This window comes from Vigna radiata, chromosome 8 (assembly GCF_000741045.1).
Source record: "Vigna radiata var. radiata cultivar VC1973A chromosome 8, Vradiata_ver6, whole genome shotgun sequence".
Classification (NCBI taxonomy): Eukaryota; Viridiplantae; Streptophyta; class Magnoliopsida; order Fabales; family Fabaceae; genus Vigna; species Vigna radiata.
Window position 1 is genome coordinate 31500718 of NC_028358.1, and position 19061 is coordinate 31519778.

General features: G+C 35.0%; 2 protein-coding genes and 1 long non-coding RNA gene across 18 annotated transcripts in view; all 3 read left to right on the forward strand.

Moving 5' to 3' along the window:
* Window positions 1–55: 55 nt before the first annotated feature.
* Window positions 56–6016, forward strand: LOC111242349. Its single transcript, XR_002669196.1, has 2 exons — window positions 56–688; window positions 5735–6016. It is a non-coding gene; the product is annotated as an uncharacterized LOC111242349 (long non-coding RNA).
* On the forward strand, window positions 687–5568 carry LOC106771520. The gene is made up of 3 exons (XM_022785144.1): window positions 687–2510; window positions 2732–2775; window positions 3084–5568. Exons 1-3 carry the CDS (start codon window positions 2110–2112, stop codon window positions 3452–3454), a joined length of 816 nt encoding a protein of 271 aa, XP_022640865.1. The 5' UTR covers window positions 687–2109; the 3' UTR covers window positions 3455–5568.
* Window positions 6017–10347: 4331 nt separating the features above from the next.
* The window catches only part of LOC106770523, a 16766-nt gene continuing 8052 nt past the window's right edge, over window positions 10348–19061 (forward strand). The window contains exons 1-9 of one of the 16 annotated variants that reach the window (XM_022785145.1): window positions 10357–10716; window positions 11941–12261; window positions 15110–15904; window positions 16693–16781; window positions 16861–16918; window positions 17450–17546; window positions 18145–18210; window positions 18330–18397; window positions 18504–18677. In XM_022785145.1, the coding sequence (XP_022640866.1) occupies window positions 16889–16918; window positions 17450–17546; window positions 18145–18210; window positions 18330–18397; window positions 18504–18593 (351 nt within the window). In that variant the 5' untranslated portion in view covers window positions 10357–10716; window positions 11941–12261; window positions 15110–15904; window positions 16693–16781; window positions 16861–16888 and the 3' untranslated portion in view covers window positions 18594–18677. Of the gene's footprint in view, window positions 10717–11614; window positions 11666–11940; window positions 15905–16692; window positions 16782–16860; window positions 16919–17169; window positions 17249–17449; window positions 17549–18144; window positions 18211–18329; window positions 18680–19061 lie in introns of those variants that run through there. The other 15 variants (XM_022785146.1, XM_022785147.1, XR_002669206.1 and 12 more) reach the window with 15 other exon arrangements.

Here is a 19061-nt window from a genome sequence, read left to right on the forward strand (position 1 = left end):
ATCGGGCCCACAAGATTTTTTCATAAAGGCAAACGGTAAAATAACCTTAAAAAAAAGGACCGGCATCGTATTTTCTTAAAGTTGGCTGGTCTGGCTGGGCCTTTGAAAGTGAAGCTGCTGATTTGAAGCCCATGTGCGGATTAATGAAATGCAGCGTTTCATGTTGCTGCAAAGAGGCAAAGCTGATGGGGTATTCTTTCTCACGTTCATTCGCACAGAGTTTTACTCATTTGGGGATTTTCTCCCAATTCTCTCAACCCTCGTTAGGATTCGCGAGCCAGCAAACATGACGAAGCATAGAAGCACTCCATGGGTCGAGTTGGAAGACGATCAGAAGCGCTGCGGCCCAAAGAAAAAACCCAAGATGTTGACCGGTCCGATGAGCTGTGCTGAGCTGGATTGACGGTTGAAGAACAAAGCATAGTTAGTTGAAGGATACTCCAGAATATTCGAAGTTTGTTTTCAGTTCTTTCCCCTTTCCCTCTTTTCTTTTCTGTTATGGACTTTCTCTATAAAAGGAAGTCTTGTAATGAACAATGTAAGTGCACTGGATGACAGACTTTGCACTTAGCTTAAGATTTTTAATTCTTGCTTTTAGTTTTAGAATTTAAAGCTTTCGTAGATACGCTCTTTGCTACACTGGGGTTCTTGGAGCTTTCCATTGGGTGACAGTGGGATTGAGAAACTGGTACCTTTTATTTCCAATTTTATGTTCTTGCAATGAGAATTTTAAATTTGATTCAGTTTACAGCTTTACTTGTTCATTAATTCCATTTACATTTTCTGCTCTTTAGATTTCGATTCCTGAAATTACTTTTATGATTCAGTTTCTTGTTTTTAGTTTTCTTTTATTGCTTCTTATTCTGTTTCATTTCTTTTAGTCTGTTTCATTCATCTCTGTTTAGTTAGTTTGCTTTCACCAATTGATTGTACATATTAGATGTTAGGTTTTGATTCTGTGTTAGAGTTTTGGTAAATTTTTGTAGTTGAATTTGACTTGAAATTTAAAGAAGACTATGCACATCAATATTGTCTTGATTAGATGCTACATGACTGTTATTCAAGATGTCTTCTTGAGACATAGGTTGCTTTAAGATTTCAAGTTTAAATTCAATAACAAATATGTGTTTGACCACTTCTTTTCTGATATGTGATTAGGATTAGATATAAATTCTGTTTTCTTTGGTTGCTTTTAAAATTCCAAATTTCTGTTACTTTGATCATTCACCTTGGCAAATTTGGTTCATTATAGGTTCTATGTTTTTCTCTTTCATTCAGATGAGTATCCAATTAAAGTTTCTTTCTATTGCTTGTTTTTGAATAGGTAGCGGTAGATTTTAGATTCTGTTATGTTTGGGTTCTTTGCTTGCATTAGTGTATCATTTTAGGATAAAAGTCATGCATTACTTTCCTTTCTATTCATTTACTCATTCATGCATCATTCATTAAATTTCTTCCTTATCAATGCATCTCTATTCTTTATATAGTTTCTGTTTTCATCTCATTATCTTGCATTCATTTAGATTTAGTAGATGTATGCATTATTAGTTTTTTTTTTTTTTATATTAGGTTTCATTTTACATTTCACTTTCCCCACCTAGTTTTAGTTTTAGTAAATAAATAAATAGGTTTTAATTCTATATTTTCTAAACTTAACAAGTACCAAGTTCACGGATTATATCCTAGGCGATAAAAATTCTTTCAACAAATGGCGCCGTTGTCGGGGACTTTGGCGACTTAAGTTTCAGATTGTAGAGTTAGCCTTGTAGTTTTCTAATTTTCTTTTTTGTGTGTATAGCATTAGCTTCTGAATTTAAAAAAAAAAATATTTGTAAATAGTGGTTTCTTTGCATGTTATGGTTTTGCGTGTTGGTATAATCTCTGCTTGAAGTGTAGTCCAGGTTGAAAACAGGTTTTGCAACAGACATCAGAATTGAAGAGATGATTGGTTCTCAGGACTGGCTATACAAGCTGATTAAGAGAACACCCAAGTTCCATGGGTTAGCACATTAAGACCTACACAAGCACATCAAAGAGTTTAGCTGGGTGTGCTCCTCCATGAAGCCTGCTGGAGTTCCAGAGGAAGCAGTGATGGTGAAGACATTTTGAATGTCTCTGCAAGGTGCAGCAAGAGACTGGTTCATATATCAACAGTACCATCTTGATAGCTGGCAGGAGATGCAGCAGAGGTTCCTCAACAAGTACTTTCCAGTAGCTAAAGGAGTTAACCTCAGGAGGGAGATCACTGCTATTGCCCAGTCTCAAGAAGAGGGTCTGGCTAAATACTGGGAGAGGTTCAAAGTGATTTGTACAGCTTGCCCCAACCACCAGATTTCAGAGCCCAGACTTCTATTCTACTTTTATGAGGACCTAATCTACAAAGACAAGGTGTTGGTTGATGCAGCAGCTGGAGGCTCTCTGCTGGACAAGACCCCAACTGAGGTAAGAAAGTTGTTGTGCAAGCTAGCGGGAAATGATCCTAATGATGCAACTGTGAATCAAGAAAACAGGTTTTCTCTGAACTGAATATTCCAATTAATATTGATAAGGTTCAACATCATTTTAATGCTTTTGATCTGTTTAAAGTTGAAGCCATAGAACCTGTTTTGGATCTTATTCCTGTTATGCATTTGCATAGTCTTGATTCAGCATTTGACATAGAACACATTGATATATCTATTGTTGTTTCAGATTTATGGACTGATTTTGACACTGTTTCAATTGATGATAGTCTTTCAACGTGTGGAGATGCAATCTCTGAGTTTGTGTATACTGGTGAGATTGTTTTTGATGAACCAGTACAGATTGACTTTGACTTTAATCCTACCACTAGTTTATTTGAAATTCCTTCTGCCTTCAATATCTTGCATGCATTGCCTGTTATACATGCTGATTCTATTCATTCTAAATTGCTAGAGGATATTTTTGTTGTGAATCAATTGAATGCACCTGCTTTTATGAGTGCTCTGATTTTAATGAAGTGATTTCTGATGATCTGTTTGATAATATGCTGGGTGATTTTGATTTCAATCTTGACAAAGTTGCACTATTTGATGATTCACCCATGGACTTTGGTTTGGCAGTTGATACACTTGTTGCAGACACTAATTTCAAGGGAAATGCAGAGACAAAGGAAGTCTTGGTGGAGGCAGGGGATGGTCTCAATGAGACTCAAGGACCCTCGAACGTACAGAATCAGCCAGAGTTGAATGGAGAGTTGGGGTTGCTGCAATGGAGAGCTGAGAAGAATGAATTCAGTGCAATCCTGGAAAATCTGCATAGAGGAGCCAAACACAAGAAACCAAAAACAATAAGCTCTTTCTTGTCCTTTCTTTTAAATAGTAGTTATAGGTCTTTTATAGTAACTAGTATAGTAATAGGCAGTGTAGACAATAATATGATAGAAAATATGATGTTCTATATAAAAATTAAAAAGATCGATTTTGATGTGTGACCCATTTGAACAAGTTTTCCTTTTCTTTTAGCGTTATAATTTTAGTTTTTGTATTTTTCAGTTTATGTTTTGTACATTTCTTGTCAGTTTGTGTTCTTTCTCAACTTTGTTTTGTATAAATCTGTTCTGTCTATCTTGTACATTCCTGTGGTTGTTCTGTGTTGTTAAAAAAAACCTTACTCACACATTGAGGGCAATGTGCCTCTTAAGTGTGGGGTTGAGAAGGTATAGATGTAAATACTTGTTTTTACTTTAATGTGCATATGTTAGTATGAGTTTTGTAGTGAAAATAGGAGTAAATTTTTTTTTCTTTCTAAGTTGATTTTCTTTTTAGTTTAGGACTAGTTGAGTTTGTAAATATTTAGTTCATAGATAGTGTAAATAGCCATTCGTGTTTCAGGTTGTAAATAATTGTTTTTAGCATGTAAATACCCAGTTTTTTTTTATGCTGTTAAAATCTGTTTTAGTTTTTGTAGATAGGCATTTGTTTCAGTTTTTTTCCCTTATAGGTTCTGTTTTTAATTTCTGAGTCCTGTTCTGGTTTTTAGTAATTTTCTAGGATCTCTTCCATTCATTGTCATTGTTTAGGATCTTCTTAGGTCTTCTTTTGATGTTTTCATTAGTATGTCTGTTTTAGTTTAGTTTAGGTTCTTCTAAGTTGCATATTGTTTTGTTTAGGTTTGGTTCAGATTGTATATAGAGTTAGTAAATCTGTTAGGCATGTTTTTAGGTTCTTGTAGGTTCTGTTTGACATGTTTTTTTTTTTTTTCAATTCTTTGCTGATTTACTTCATTTCTTAGCTTCATATCTTTTGTTTAGAATTGTTCATATAGTTTTCTGCTTTAAATTCAAATAGAAGTAGTCTTAGCATTATTTTTGCATCTAAGTATAGCTAATGAAGCAATTTTTTCATAAAAGAGAGTAGCAAGTCACTTTTAGCATTTCTTAACCTGGAGAGATTTTGGGCCTGATTTTTTTTTTCTTTCTAGTGTGATTTCATGTATGTTTGACTTTTGATTTTGATTTTGCATTGATTCTTTGTGAAAAGCTTGCTCGTAAACTTTAGACATGATTTAGGCGTTCTTTTTCTTCATCCATAGCCACTTAGCTTAACCATTTCAGTTTTATCTATTGTACCTTTCTTTTGAGCTGTAGCCTACTATTCTTTGTCTCCATTCATTACAAGCCTTTTTTCCCCAGTACATACCCGACCTGTAAAGACTTGTGAGAATTAGGGGGAGCAATAGAAAAGGCCAGAAGTGAAAGAAAAGAAAAATAAGATGAACAATCTGGTTGTGTTGAAAAAAAAAAAAAAAAAGAAAAGAGCAGGTCTGGAAAAAAAAAAAAGAAAAATGCAAAAGAATTGAAAGATAGGACCTGGCAGAATTGAAAACCAGAGAAAGAAAGAAAAGATTGGATTGGCCTAAGTTAGACTTAAACAAAAAGTGTACTGAGTTCTAGGTTCCTTACTTTTCTTCACACTTTCTACTTCCATATAACCTTGTGTTTTCTAACCCTTCATACCATTACATTATAAGCCAATAAAGTCCTTTTGATCTAGATGAAACCAAAGAGCTTAGCATGGTCACTTAGAGTCTTTTCAAAGTTAAGAATTGAGGTTGACATGTCATGCTTGAGTGAAACAGGACAGCCCTAAACACATGAGTGAAAATGAGTGCAAACACTTGTTCTTGTGAGGCTGAAACTGATTTCTACTTTTCTGATTGTGTTCATTGCTGAAATTGGCTGAATTTGGTTGTTTATTACTTGCTGGATTTCTGTCACTGAGATTTAAAGTTTAGAAATATAATTGTGCAGTTCTGATTGAAAAAGTGACTGGAAATGATTGAAACTGGCAGGAATGATTGAGTTGTGAATGAGTCTTATTGTTTTTGAGTTTTTGTTTTGAGTCTTTTCATTTTGTAAATTGAGTCTTTGTTTCCATTTTAGTTTTTCCTATTCAGGAGAGCAGTTCTCTAAGTATGGGGTGTGATAACTTCTAAATTTCCTCCATTTTTGTGTGATAATAATATGTTTTTAAGACATTTTAGTTTTTAATTCATTAGAAATAGTATAGTTTAGTATAAATAGGATAAAAATAGGCTGTAAATAGAAATAGTGTTAATTTTTCCTTTTTAATTAAATAAAATAGTTTTTTTAATAATTAGGAATTTTATCTTTCAGAAAAAATATTAAGAAAGATAAATAAAAAATTCTTTTTGCTTTTATAGGCTTTTAATCTTTCTTTTGTTTAATTTTTTTAACTCTTTCTTTTTTCAGGATAGCCCAGGTCAAAGGGTCAAAAAATCTGGTCAAAATAAGATTGGGCTGAAGTGGGTAAAGCTGTCAATGGCTGATGATACCTGGGCTGAATTGAGAATGGTCCATTATGAAGCTGGAAGTGCAACGTTTTGGGCTGAAGCTTAATGACGCTACGCGTTTTAAGTGGAGAAAAAGGGCGTTGAAGCCTGCACCTCCCCTCCTTGGACCTCCACCTCCCCATCCCATTTTTATCCTTTCTTTTTTTATTTATAATTTTAATAATTATTTATATTCCTATTATATCCTTTAATAAAATCTAATTTATAGATTAATTTTAATTTTAATATCTACAAATAAACCTAACTTTTTTCTTTTCTCGATTTACTCTCTGGTTTTTTCTCTTTCATTTGGTTTTTCAAATTCTTTTTGTTCTCTTTTCTTTGGGTGTCACAAATTTTGTTCACTGTGTGAAAATTTTCTTCTCAGAATCGTTGGCAATTTTTCTTCTCTTTCCATGTTATGACATGTATGTGAAAGGACTTTGACACCTAACTCAATGTGTAAATATGTGTAAATCAATCAACTTTAGGCTGTCGAAGGAGAGTTGGACAATGGAAACACTGTGAAAGATCATTGTCTGACATGAATTTGTCCAACAAATGTTTATCAGGCCCTAAACGTATGTCGACATCCGTCTGGCCCTGAAACGGATGTTCATATCCGTCGACGAATGTCCGACCTCCGTTAATGACGGTCTTCTTCCTGTTGCGCGCAAACAAACCTCTACCAGAAACACAACACAAAACGAAACGAAGGGCGCACAAACAGAGCAAAATGAATACAATCTAAAACCCTAAATCACATACATTTATAAACCAAGAAATGAACACAATGCGAAACGAAAACTAACCTCTCGACAGAAACGAAACGAAGCGCCGCACCACCGCCACACCACGCTGCACCGTCGCCGCTGCACCGCCGCACACACGCAGGCAATGACGCAAGTACAGATAGATCGGAAAGGTTGAAACTTTTAAAAAATCAAAGTGGAGCTTGGGGGGTGTGTGAATGGGAAGGGAAGGGGAGGTGGAGATGTTTTCGAAAAGTTTCGAAAGTGTGAGTGTGAAAGTGAAAAGTCTGTGAGTGAGTGTGAAAGTGAAAGGGTAAAGTGAAAATTAAGACTATTTAATTAAGAGGGTTAAAAAAGTAAAAATAATAAATTTAAAAGGTTAATTTTGTAATTAATGAAAAGTTAAAAAAAAATGGGGAGGTGTAGGTTTGAAATGGGGAGGTGGAGGCATCAATGCCCGGAGAAAAAAAGGGGTGTTGATCCCTCCACCTCCCCATTTGTTACCTCTACCTTCCCAACTTTTTGAATTTTATTTTAATTACAAAATAATTATTTTTCTTCCTTTTTTAACCTTCTATTTTTTTAACTATTAACTTTCTTTTACATTTGTTCCCTCCACCTCTCCCATTAAATTTTTACTTTTTAATTACTGTTTACTTTTATTCTATTCAAAACTCCACCTCCAAAATTTTTGAATTTTTAAGATCCGTTTTTCTTCTCCCAGTCACACTCTTCTCTTGGTTATTTTTGGTCCAAATTCTAATATTTAAATTAACAAAGACAAATTCTGACAATCAAAATACTTTTATCTTGGTAAAAATAAATATATTAATTAACTTTTCTAATTTATTATATTATATATGAATTGAATTTCAATATTTTTAGTATTGAAGTACAAAATGAGTGTTTACTGTGCTGCAATATACTTGCTTTCCCTCTCACTCTAAGCTTCCACTTGCTCCATCAATGAAGTCACCAATAAGCTTCAGTTTCAGACACGGGTCAACTAGGGTGCGCGAAGCAAACTCAGTGCCGAGTTTATCTCCCATGACTCACCGGCACCCACCATCAAACTATGCTTTTGTGGAAGAAGACCCTTCATTGAAGCTGCAACATTGGGAGTTTACCTTGTTTCCTGTTCAATCTTCCGTAGCCACAAACTCATATTATGATTACACGGTATTTGGTCTTTTGCCACCCAGATAGCAGAAACATAAAATATTAGAACTTGGGTTCAAATTCTAGCGAAAGATTAAGCTTTTTTTGACATAATTTGAAAAGAAGAGATTTTTTTTTTAATTTTGCTTTGTTTTTGTTTTTGTTTTTGTAGGCTATGAAAGAGGTGGGAGGAGAAAAAAGAATCTTAAATTTGAGGAACGGATCTCAAAAGTTTGGGGGGTGGGAGGTTTTGAATAGAATAAAAGAGAAGAAAAACGAATCTCAGATTTAAGGAACGGATCTCAAAAGTTTGGGGGTTGGAGGTTTTGAATAGAGTAAAAGTGAAGTAGGGTTAAGTTAAGGGTAAAATAATATTAAAATTAAAAAAAGTAAAAAGGTTAAAAAAGTAAAAAAAAAAAATAATTTGTAATTAAAATAAAATTCAAAAAGATTGGGGAGGTGGAGGAAACAAATGGGGAGGTGGAGGAATCAACACCCGGAGACGCTGCTGTTGTGCACAAACCAAGTCAGGAATTGGACCAGCGCTGTTGAAAGAGTGGGCTGAAAGGAATGGGCTGAAGCTGAGTCTTGGTGATTTAATGAAACGCAACGTTTTGGTGCGCACCAGCTGCAGCTGCTTGAGGGGTCTTGCATCTCTGATAACTCTCAGATTTTACACTTTAATTTGTGCTTAAGAGTCCTTGTTAGTGAATTTTTGTTTTTAATTGTTTAGAATTAAGCTAGTTTTAGGTTTTTTCTTGAATTCTTTAGTTTTGTATAATTTTAGTTAAAATTAGATTTTTAGATGTTATTTTTAGTTTTTTTGACAATAATTACAAACTTAATATTTTATTTAGAAAATCTTTAGATGAAAATTCTTTCTTTAAATTGCTAAATTTTTTTTTTTTTAATTTTGAAATGATTTCTTTTTCTATCTTTGCTGAAGAATAAGCCTTAATAAGTTGGTTGAAATGATATGATTGAGCCTTTGATGCTGAATAGAAGAACTGGGCCGCTGGAATGCTTGGCTAGTTGGGCTACTGCACTGAAAAGAATAAAAAGCGGGGGTTACTCCCTGTACCTCCCCAATTCCAACTCCCACCCCTCATTCCATTTTTACCCTTTGCTCTATTTTTTCTTTTCTAATTTTATCCTTTAGCAAAAATTTATATTTAGAAATAAAATTTTATAATTTTATTCTCCCACCCCCACATAACCTTTTTTTTTTTTTTATCTTCATGCTTTCATCTTTACTTTCTTCTCAAGAATTCTTTCTTCTATTTTTCTAGAAATTATTTCTCCCATTCTTCTTGTATTTCAAGTGATAATTGAGATATCGGTTTCTTCTGGAAGAATTCGTCCTTCAATTATTATATCTCTGCATTACATTGGTGTGGTGGTGTTGTATCCAACCTTTAACTAGCGATCCTCTTCGAGTCGAGATTAGTAATACCTTTGTAAACCGTTAAAACGGATGGCGACTTCCGTTTACCCTTAAACGGATGTTGAGATTCGTTGACGGATTCCCACATCCGTTTAAGGGTTTTCTAGATTATTTTAGATTATGTTTTTGTTAGTTTTATTTTTTAATATTTGTTTTTATTAGTTTTATTTTTTAAGATTTGTTTTTATTAGTTTCATTTTTTAGGATTTGTTTTTATTAGTTTTATTTCTTTAAGATTTATATTTTAAGATTTGTTTTTATTAGTTTTATTTTTTAGGATTTGTTTTTATTAGATTTTTATTTTATTAGTCTTATTTTTTAAGATTTGTTTTTATTAGTTTACTTTATAGGAAACGGATGTCGACATCCGTTGACGGATATCGACATCTGTTTCAGTGCCTGAACGTCTTCTTCCTCAATGCACACAGCACAGAGATGACACAAAACTCAACAGAACTCAACAACAGACCAATCTCAACAAACACACCAACCAGATATCAACAAACAAAGTTACCCAATGCTACACGTTACATACTTTTTTTTTTAAAAAAAGAAGAAATTAAAAGAAACTAACCTGTCGAAGCAAAAACCACCGCCCTGCACCGCCGCAACACCCGCCGCACCAGCACCCTCCGCGCCGTCGCACACACCGGTTGCAAAGCAGCAAACACAGCGGCACCGCCCAACAACCCGCAAACGAAACCAACGTTTACCACCTCTCTACACCGCGCCGCACCGTGCCGCATTGCCACACACTCACGGCACCGCCACCCGCCACACACCAAAAGCACCAGGCCACACAAATCAACAGAACCCGTTCAGAGTAGGATTGGGAAAGTGAGAGTTGCAGAGAACATTTCAAAAATGAAAACTTTGGTGAGAGTGGGGGTGAGAATACGAAGGAGAGGAATCTCTGTTTTAAAAGAAGTAGGGTAGATTAAATTTAGTAAATAGGGGTAAAACGATAAAAATAAAAAATACATAAAGGTTAATTTTGTATTTAAAAAAATATCCAAAAAAATTGGGAGATGGGGTTGGAATTGGGGAGGTACAGGGAGTAACCCGAGGAATTGGCACTGCTGATATGATATTGATTGAAGAAGTGGGTTGCTGTTGCCACATATGAAATTGGGCTTCTACGATGGAATTGGATTGGACTCCAACTAATGGAGACGCTGCTGCCACGTTGGGGTTTCTATGCTGCCGCTGATTGAAATAGGCTGCCTGATGCCATGCAATGGGCTGGATCAAATTGAGTAGAACGCAGCGTTTAAGTGTGTTTCTACTGATGCCTTCGCAAAGGTCCTGTGTGTGCACATTCATTTGGAAAAGGGGCTCGAGATATTTACAAGTGAGAAGGAGAGAAAATACCCCTCGGGCTAGGGCTTGTGCGAGAGAGTGAAGAAGAGCAACTTGCTTCAGCTGACCGAAAGAAAGATGACCCTGGACCGAGGAAGAAGCACACGACCCTGTCATGAGCTGACCGGTGAAGAAGAGTAGGTGACCGGAGCTGCCACGTCAGATGAAGCACAAAGCGTCACGAGCAAGGTTCCATTTTTTTCCTTTTCTTTGTTTTTGTAACCCCATATAAAGGGATTTGCTACCATGTACACATTTGGACAGAGACTTTTACGGAGTGAGTCACTTTTCAGTTTATGTTTTTAGAGTAGACTCGATTTCTAGGGTTTATTCGCACTTTCTTTCGGTAGACTCGAGTTCTTGCGTTCTCGCTCACTTTTGTTCGGTACATTTTCTTCTGTTCATTGTTCTTTGTTAATAATACCACCATTCTTGATGTTTTCAGATGTTGAGTGTGTGATAATTCTGTTATTTTAATTCTTTTAATGTGTTCGTATTCTCTTGTGCGGATGTGAATATTTTGATTTGAAAATTAATGAACTTGTAAATCTACACTTCTATAATTCCTTGTTGGAGTTACACGATCCCGAGGTGGGCGTGAATTCACAAGAGGTCTTCTCGACTTAGATAGAAGTTCAATAAATAAAGAAATATTTTGTTTCATGTTGTTTGACTTTCTGGCATTCGTGGTTTGTGGATTTGGTTAAAAATGATGAAGTTGAAACGAATTTGTTTTGATTCGGTAAATCATTTGATTGTTATTAAATTTTTAGTTCTAAATTAGAACTTGAGACCCCGATGGGCATTTTATGAATGAGATGTCTTCTCGTAGAATAACAACTCAATTGATACACCATTTCAAGCAAGTTTGGTTCAGATTTGTGATTTTTATTCACTGATCTTGATCTGTTTGGTAGTTTAGGTCATGTTTTGTTCGCAATGATTAGAGTTAGTCTGATTCTTGAGTTTTTCACCTGATTTGTTGCTTTAATCACTAGTTCTAGGTATTCTCTTGAGTTGATTCAATTTCTTTTGTTTTCTACTTTCACTATATTAGTTACTGAGATTCCTTTTTCATTGCTTTTAGAATACATAAACATTTGTTTCCAGGTTCAAGTCATTCTTTCTCTAGACATAGGTAATCATAATGCAATTAGTTTTAGTTTCTGTTTTAGGTATAAATAGATTCTATATTTTTTTTATTATTTTAGCTTAGGTTCGATTTACTTACTTTCTTCTTTTCTTTTAATAGATTTTGTTTTTAATTTGATTCTTTTCCTTTCAAATTTTAATTTAATTTTTTCCCCACCTTGTCTGTTAGTAGATAGTAAATAAAATAAATACAAGATTAACTTTAGACTTAATCAACTGAGTCATTAGATTGATCCTTGGTTGACCCTTATACTGCATTAGTGGGGGAAACTGAGTTTGTTGGCTTTGATGCGACTAAAAGCGAGTTTAACAATCTCACACTTCAATTTGGAGAAAAACTCTTGTGCGTACATTCACTTTGGCAGAAAGAGCACACTCATTCAGAAAAGAGAAGAGCCAACCCCAAGTTAGGACTTCAAGCGAGAGAGCTGAAGACTGGAGAATGTGCTGACCAGAGAAGAATAAGCCAAGTTTAAGTGATCGGACCCTCACCAGTAGAGGTTGAAAATGATCGGAGATTGAGCTCACAAAGAAAGAACGAAAATCGTTCGATGGGAAGCACAAAGCGTCCAAGCTGCCAAGGTTCCCCTTTCCCTTTTTCTCTCTATCTTTCACCCTATAAAAAGAGGTTTCTGTAATTAGAACGAGTGTGATGGGTGGTGGGTGTCAGACACCATTCTTAGGTTTACGGCAGTGGGTGTTAGACCCAGGGTTTTAATTTTCGTCTAGTTTCATTCTCATAGTGTAGATTCCGGTAGATCAAGCAATCGCGATAGTGACAACCCATGATCGTCTCGACTTTGCTTCTACGGTGGATTTCTTTTTGTTTGCTTGTTATAATAGGCCATGACACTAAATGGAGTGTCAAGTGTGATAAACTTATTTGTAGTTGATTATGACGAAACTACTCTTAATTTCTTCAAGACCTACTCCAACCTCTTTTTTTCGCTTTTATCGTGACCGAATGCTTCTCTTTGAAGTTACAACATTCAATGATGAAATGCAATTTATAATGCTTTTAAAAGATAAGCCAAATGTTGACCTCATCATATTGGAGACCAATTTGGAAATGAACCCTTTGGCAATGTTTTCTGGCCTCGATGTATTAAAGCGTGCTAAAGAATGCATGGATATTCCTGTTGTCATGATGTCCCACAGTTATGATTGGTCGGATCAGTGTAAGGCTTATGACTTGGGTGCACAATATTATTGGCACAAACTTATTAATGAGGCTAAACTAAAAAGCATGATTATTGTCCTAGTTTCTCGTGAATCAGCAATGGAGAAAGTTAAATCTGTAAGGCAACGAGTAACATGGACAACAGTTATGCATAATGCATTTCTAGAAGCCATCAATATACTAGGAGGGTTAGCAAATGCTCAGCCAAAAAATACTAGAAGTTTTGAAAATGCCTAATATAGAGATTAGGTAGGTAAGAAATCACTTACAGTCTCAAAAGAAAACGGAAACAGCTACAGGAGCAGCAGCAGGAGAACATTGTCCAGAGAAGAGGGAAGGTTCATGCAAAAGAATTCAATGTACACCTGCCTCACCTAAGGAAGCATAAGCATGGACCTTCCCTTCAATGTTTCAGTGCCTGCTCTTGTTCTTGTTGTTGCTCATGCGGCTTGCTGCTGCTACTCGTGTTCCTGCTGCTCCTGTTCTTGTTGTTGCTCCTGTAGCTTTTTCTTCTTTTATGAGACTGTAAGTGATTTCTTATATTCCTAATCTCTATATTAGGCATTTTCAAAACTTTTAGTATTTTTTTTGGCTGAGCATTTGCTAATCCTCCTAGTATATTAATGGCTTCTAGAAATGCATTATGCATATCTGTTGTCCATGTTACTCGTTGCCTTACAGATTTGGCTTTCTCCATTGCTGATTCATGAGAAACTAGACAATAATCATGCTTTTTAGTTTAGGCTCATCAATAGGTTTGTGCCAATGGTATTGTGCACCCAAGTCATAAGCCTTACGTTGATCCGACCAATCATAATTGTGGGACATCATTACAACAGGAACATCCATGTATTATTTAACACGCTTTAATACATCGAGGTCAGAAAACATTGCCAAAGGGTTCATATCCAAATTGGTCTCCAGTACGATGAGGTCAACCTTTGGCTTATTTTTTAAAAGCATTACAAATTGTGATTCATCGTTGAATGTTGTAACTTCAAAGTGAAGCCTTCGGTCACGAGAAAAGAGGTTGGAGTAGGTCTTGATGAAATGAAGAGTAGTTTCGTCATAATCAATTACAAATAAGTTGATCACACTTGACACTCCATTTAGTGCCATGACCTATGATAACGAGCAAACAAAATGAAATTCACTGTAGAAGCTAAGTCGAGACGATCACGGACTGTCACCACCGTGATTGCTCGATCAACCTCCAAGAGAATGAAACTAGACAAAAATGAAAAACATGGGTAGCGTCTGTCACCCATTATTGTAAATCTAAAGATGGTGTTTGTCACACTCGTTCTAATTACAGACATGACTACAAAATTGGTCATAGATAGTGCTATCTATGAGTATGCGGAACAATAGATAGTGTTTATTTAAAAAAACACTATCTATACGCATGACAATAGATAGTGTTTTTTTAAAAAAGTGCTATCTATAAATAATTAATATTACTTTTTTAATTTATAATTTGAAATAAATGAATAAGTATTGCTTTTTAAAAAGAGCAGTATCTATTCGATTATAATAGAATTCGCTTTTTTAAACAAGCGCCAGTGGCTCGAAGCTTAGTTCTCATTTCATCTTCTTTTTCTTATTTGTCCTATGTGCTCAAAACTGGTCATAAATAGCGCTTTTTAAAATAAGCGCTATCTATGAGTGTGCGGAACAATCGATAGTGTTTATTTAAAAAAACGCTATCTATACGCATGACAATAGATAGCGCTTTTTTAAAAAGCGCTATCTATGAATAATTTATATTACTTTTTTAATTTATAATTTGCAATAAATGAATAGATAATGCATTTTTAAAAGAGCGGTATCTATTCTAATATAATAGAATTCGCTTTTTTAAACAAGCGCCACTTTTTATGGCTCAAAGCTTAGTTCTCATTTCATCTTCGTTTTTCTTATTTTCCCTATGTGCACAAAATTGGTCATAGATAGCGCTTTTTTAAATAAGCAATATCTATGAGTGTGCGGAACAATAGATATCACTTATTTAAAAAAACGCTATCTATACGCATGACAATAGATAGCGCGCTTTTTTAAAAAAGCACTATCTATAAATAATTTATATTACTTTTTTAATTTATAATTTGAAATAAATAATGCTTTTTTAAAAGAGCGGTATCTATTCTAGTATAATAGAATTCGCTTTTTTAAGCATGCGCCACTTCTTATGGCTAGAAGCTTAGTTCTCATTTCATCTTCGTTTTTCTTATTTTCCCTATGTGCATCAAGCAATCCCCTTTGTTTTAATTTCCCCTCAAAGTTTCTCATTTCTCTTTTATTCTTATTTTCTCTTCTTCTTGTGATTCCATTTGTGTATCACTCCCATGGGTTTTCACTCCCGCACTCCCTGCCACCATTAGTGGTTAAAAAACCCTAGGGTTTTAGGAAGAAGAGTGACGAGTGTGTGGAGGAAAAGAATGAGTTTGGTTGCAGGCTCGTACAAGAAATTTATCTGGGTCTCATCCTAAAGCCTCAATCTCACCTTTTTTCTCCTATCCTTCCCACCTCTCTCCTGTATCAAAGTTGTCGTCGTCTCAAGCTCCATCGTCGCTTCTGACGGCAATGACGACACCATCCCTTCTACGACCTCTCCGTCGCATCCTCCCTCGCTTCCCTCCACCAACACTCTGCTTCTGTCACTGCCCTCTCCTTCTACATCCCTCCCAATCTCCCCTTCCCTCGCAATCTCATCTCTACCGATGTCGCTGGCTCCCTTGCCAATTTTGACGCAGACGGCTTCGTCCATCTTACGATGCTCTCCGTCCACTGCAACGCCGCCATCAACTACCTCGCCTTGCACTAGTTCGGTGAGTGCGCACTGCCTTGTTGTTGTCAACCTCGTTCGCGGCTGCCGCAACTGCTGCTTGCACCTCAACAAGGAAGCTACTCTGGTCAAGTTCAATGCGTCCAGCAACCACTTTTTATGGCCGAGGACGAGAGGGTTTTGTCCACCAGACTGAGGATGCATGCATATTGTTCGAATTGGAATGCTCCAAGCCCGTTCTCTGCATTGCTCTTGCTAGGGTATGTGCTTCTTCAAATTATTTCTCTATTTTCTCGAATTATCATCAAATTTCAAGTTTGTTATTTTTATTTTCTCTGTTTCTTCTTTTGGTTTTGCTGATTTGTCTTGTACATTAATGATGCATTTTCTTTATCTTGTAAGATGAAGAAGAAGAAATGTTCCCTTGGATAAGGAATTCATAACCATTAATTTTGATAGGAAAGGAGAAAGGAAAATATTGGTACTGGCATTGCTGATTGATGTTAATTCTTGCCTTTTGGAGGAGTGCTTGCTTCATAGTAATCTGTAATCAAATCCTCTGTCGTATGTTTTAACGATGAATTAATGGTCTACATATTTATAATATAGACAAATACCACTGGTATGCAGGAAGTTCTGGATTTTAAATGGTGTGCGATGTGTATATAATTAATTTTCTCACTTACTGCCAATCAAGAACTATGTTTAACATCGCACACCATTTAAAATCTTATATTAAGAAAATATTTGTTTGAAGTTTTAGATATTAGTATTGGGGTTGGTCGTGGTATGTATGGTATATAACTATGATTTATTCCACTGGATATCGAATATGAATTATTAAATTGCTGGGGTTCTCATGAGCTTAAGCTAGCTGGTTCTGCCTTGCAAATGAGTGGGATAAAAAGTGATATCCTGCGAATACTTAATAATCTGATACCCTGCGAATTTCTCATTGCCACAACAGGTTCTTATGTTTTTCTTTCAAGGTTTATATGTCATATTAACATGTGTTGCTTTCCTTTGTTACTAAAATTATTACTTTTAGTCATTGCATGGATGCCTTTTCCCCGGGTCGTCGTATAATACTTTCAGATCCTATACAAATCCTCATTGTTTTGAGCTTGATAATGTCAGGTAAATAGTCTATTCTCAATATTATTGTCTTTGTTGCTAAATGCATTATACGTTGAACATGATCCCACACTGCTTGCAGGTTTCTTGGGACATCCGGTCAAATGTAGATGATCTTGACAAATATTCAGATGCAAAAGGTAAACTTGAATTCATGGAAAGGAAATTAAGATGGAGGCATTTAGCACCCACCACACCTAATACTCTTCGTATGCTTATTATATATTCCTCAATGCTTTTACACTTCCTTTATCATCAACGATCCTTTTTTCTTCTGCTTAGCTCAGCCAATTTTTTCTGAGTGTTGAACATTTGTTATATTACCTGGTATTTTTGAAGGTATCATAAAGGGTATTTTTATTCTAAAATCTATTTCTGTTTATTGTGTTAGATTTTTCAGAATCTCAACGTGTCCTCTGCTTCCTTCAATTTGCTCCTTATCTGGCTGTAGTTATTTCAAATGCTTCTAGGTGATAAAAATGTTAATTCAATCATACATTAGTTGAGATTGTAGTCTTTCACAATAAGTTTATACTTGAACAGTTAGCTATAACTTTGACGATTTCTTGCAGCTTTGTTAGATTAGAAGTGGTGTTGAATTTGCAATTAACCATTAACTAGTTGTGTATTCATATTTTAACTTCAATAATCATTGTTTTCATTTTGTTCAGTTGAAATTGAAGTTTATTGATTGGTACTTGAAGATTGGGTTTGTATCTGCTTTGGTTGGGGCTTCTATGGAGGTGTTCATGATCAAAGATGGCTTCTGTGTGAGAACTTTCCTCTCTTATTCTCTAACCTCTCTTGCCCTGCGTTACCCTTTTCTTGATTTTCCATTTAATGCTATTGTTGAAGTGGGTTTTTAAAATTTTTAATAAAATTTTCATTCTGGTTAATATGATATGACCTTTTGAGTGAAGAGCTATAAGGTTGATTTGGTATTAAAAATGGAATGGAGAGTGGGATAGGTCGTGGATTTTAATACTCCTCTAGTAAACATATTAAGGATTAAAAAAGAAAAAAGAAAAAGATATGGCCTTTTGAGTTGTCTACTACTAGCTGACTATTGATTTTGGTTTGCTGGATTAGTATCTTGCATTCTAACGTAGTGATTTTTTTCACGGACCATCATGGTCTTCCAATGAAAATGAAATTTGGAAAATATCGTGTGCTCTGTTATACACGTCTTTCACATTATTTGTCTTGGCCAAGTTGCCCACTAAACACGATATTTTGCATATATAGAGAATTTAATAATTGTTTTCTAAGGTATTGCGAGAACCCCCATGATTGTTTTCACCAAAGGGTTTTGACTTTATAAAAGTATGATTTTGTTTCAATTTTTCCTTGCCTTGAATTTGTACAGATGAAAAAGTAACTCTGTTTTGGAGTCAGAAAAACGTGCCTGGGAGAATTTCCCGTATCATAAAGGGTATTTTTATTCTAAAATCTATATTGTAGTGTCTGAAATAAAAGTTACTTTGTTTCTGTTTGTGTTTACTATAATATCCCTTCTCTAAAACTTCAATCAATTTTGCATGTTGCTTACAGGATCAGAAGGGCAGTTGGTGAGACTCACATGTGTTCCTAAATTCAGCGAAACTGGAGTTGCTGTTATGGTGAGCTCCAAATCGTGCACACTTCATTTTAATGGCCTTTTTATACTTGTATAAATATATTATTCCATTAGCATATCAATAACATGTCTCTGGTTTGTTGTTTAAGGTAATGGATTGTTGTCCCTCTGAACGTACTAACAAGACTCACTTTAGGCATTTCATTGCAGTCTATTTAATCTTTAGAATGGGTTTCTAAATGATTAAAAGCTAAAAATATGGTTCTTAGCTAGAATTTCAATATTATCTGAAAATTTAAAAGAGCTAACATCTGAAAATTATGTTGTTATTCTTTTGACAACTTTCTATACGTGAAAGATTCATATGTGAACATACATATACTAATTTTAATTTCTTTTCTATCGTATAAAATTTTGTATCACTAAAATACTAAACTAATTGAAACATGTTACGAAGAAGCTTATAAAATGGTTATTTTCTCTATCACCTCCGTAGTTTCTTTTTTTGTCTTATAAATGATTTTTTTAATGTCGTGTTGATTTAAATTTTTAAACTGTAATATGAAAATTAAAAATATTTTTTAGATTATATAATCATATAAACTTTTTATTTAGAAAAAAAGTAAAAATTCCGGACTATGCTACTAAAATGCTAAAACAGACTATGCTATCAATAAACTAATAGCTTACAACGTAATTTAAATACC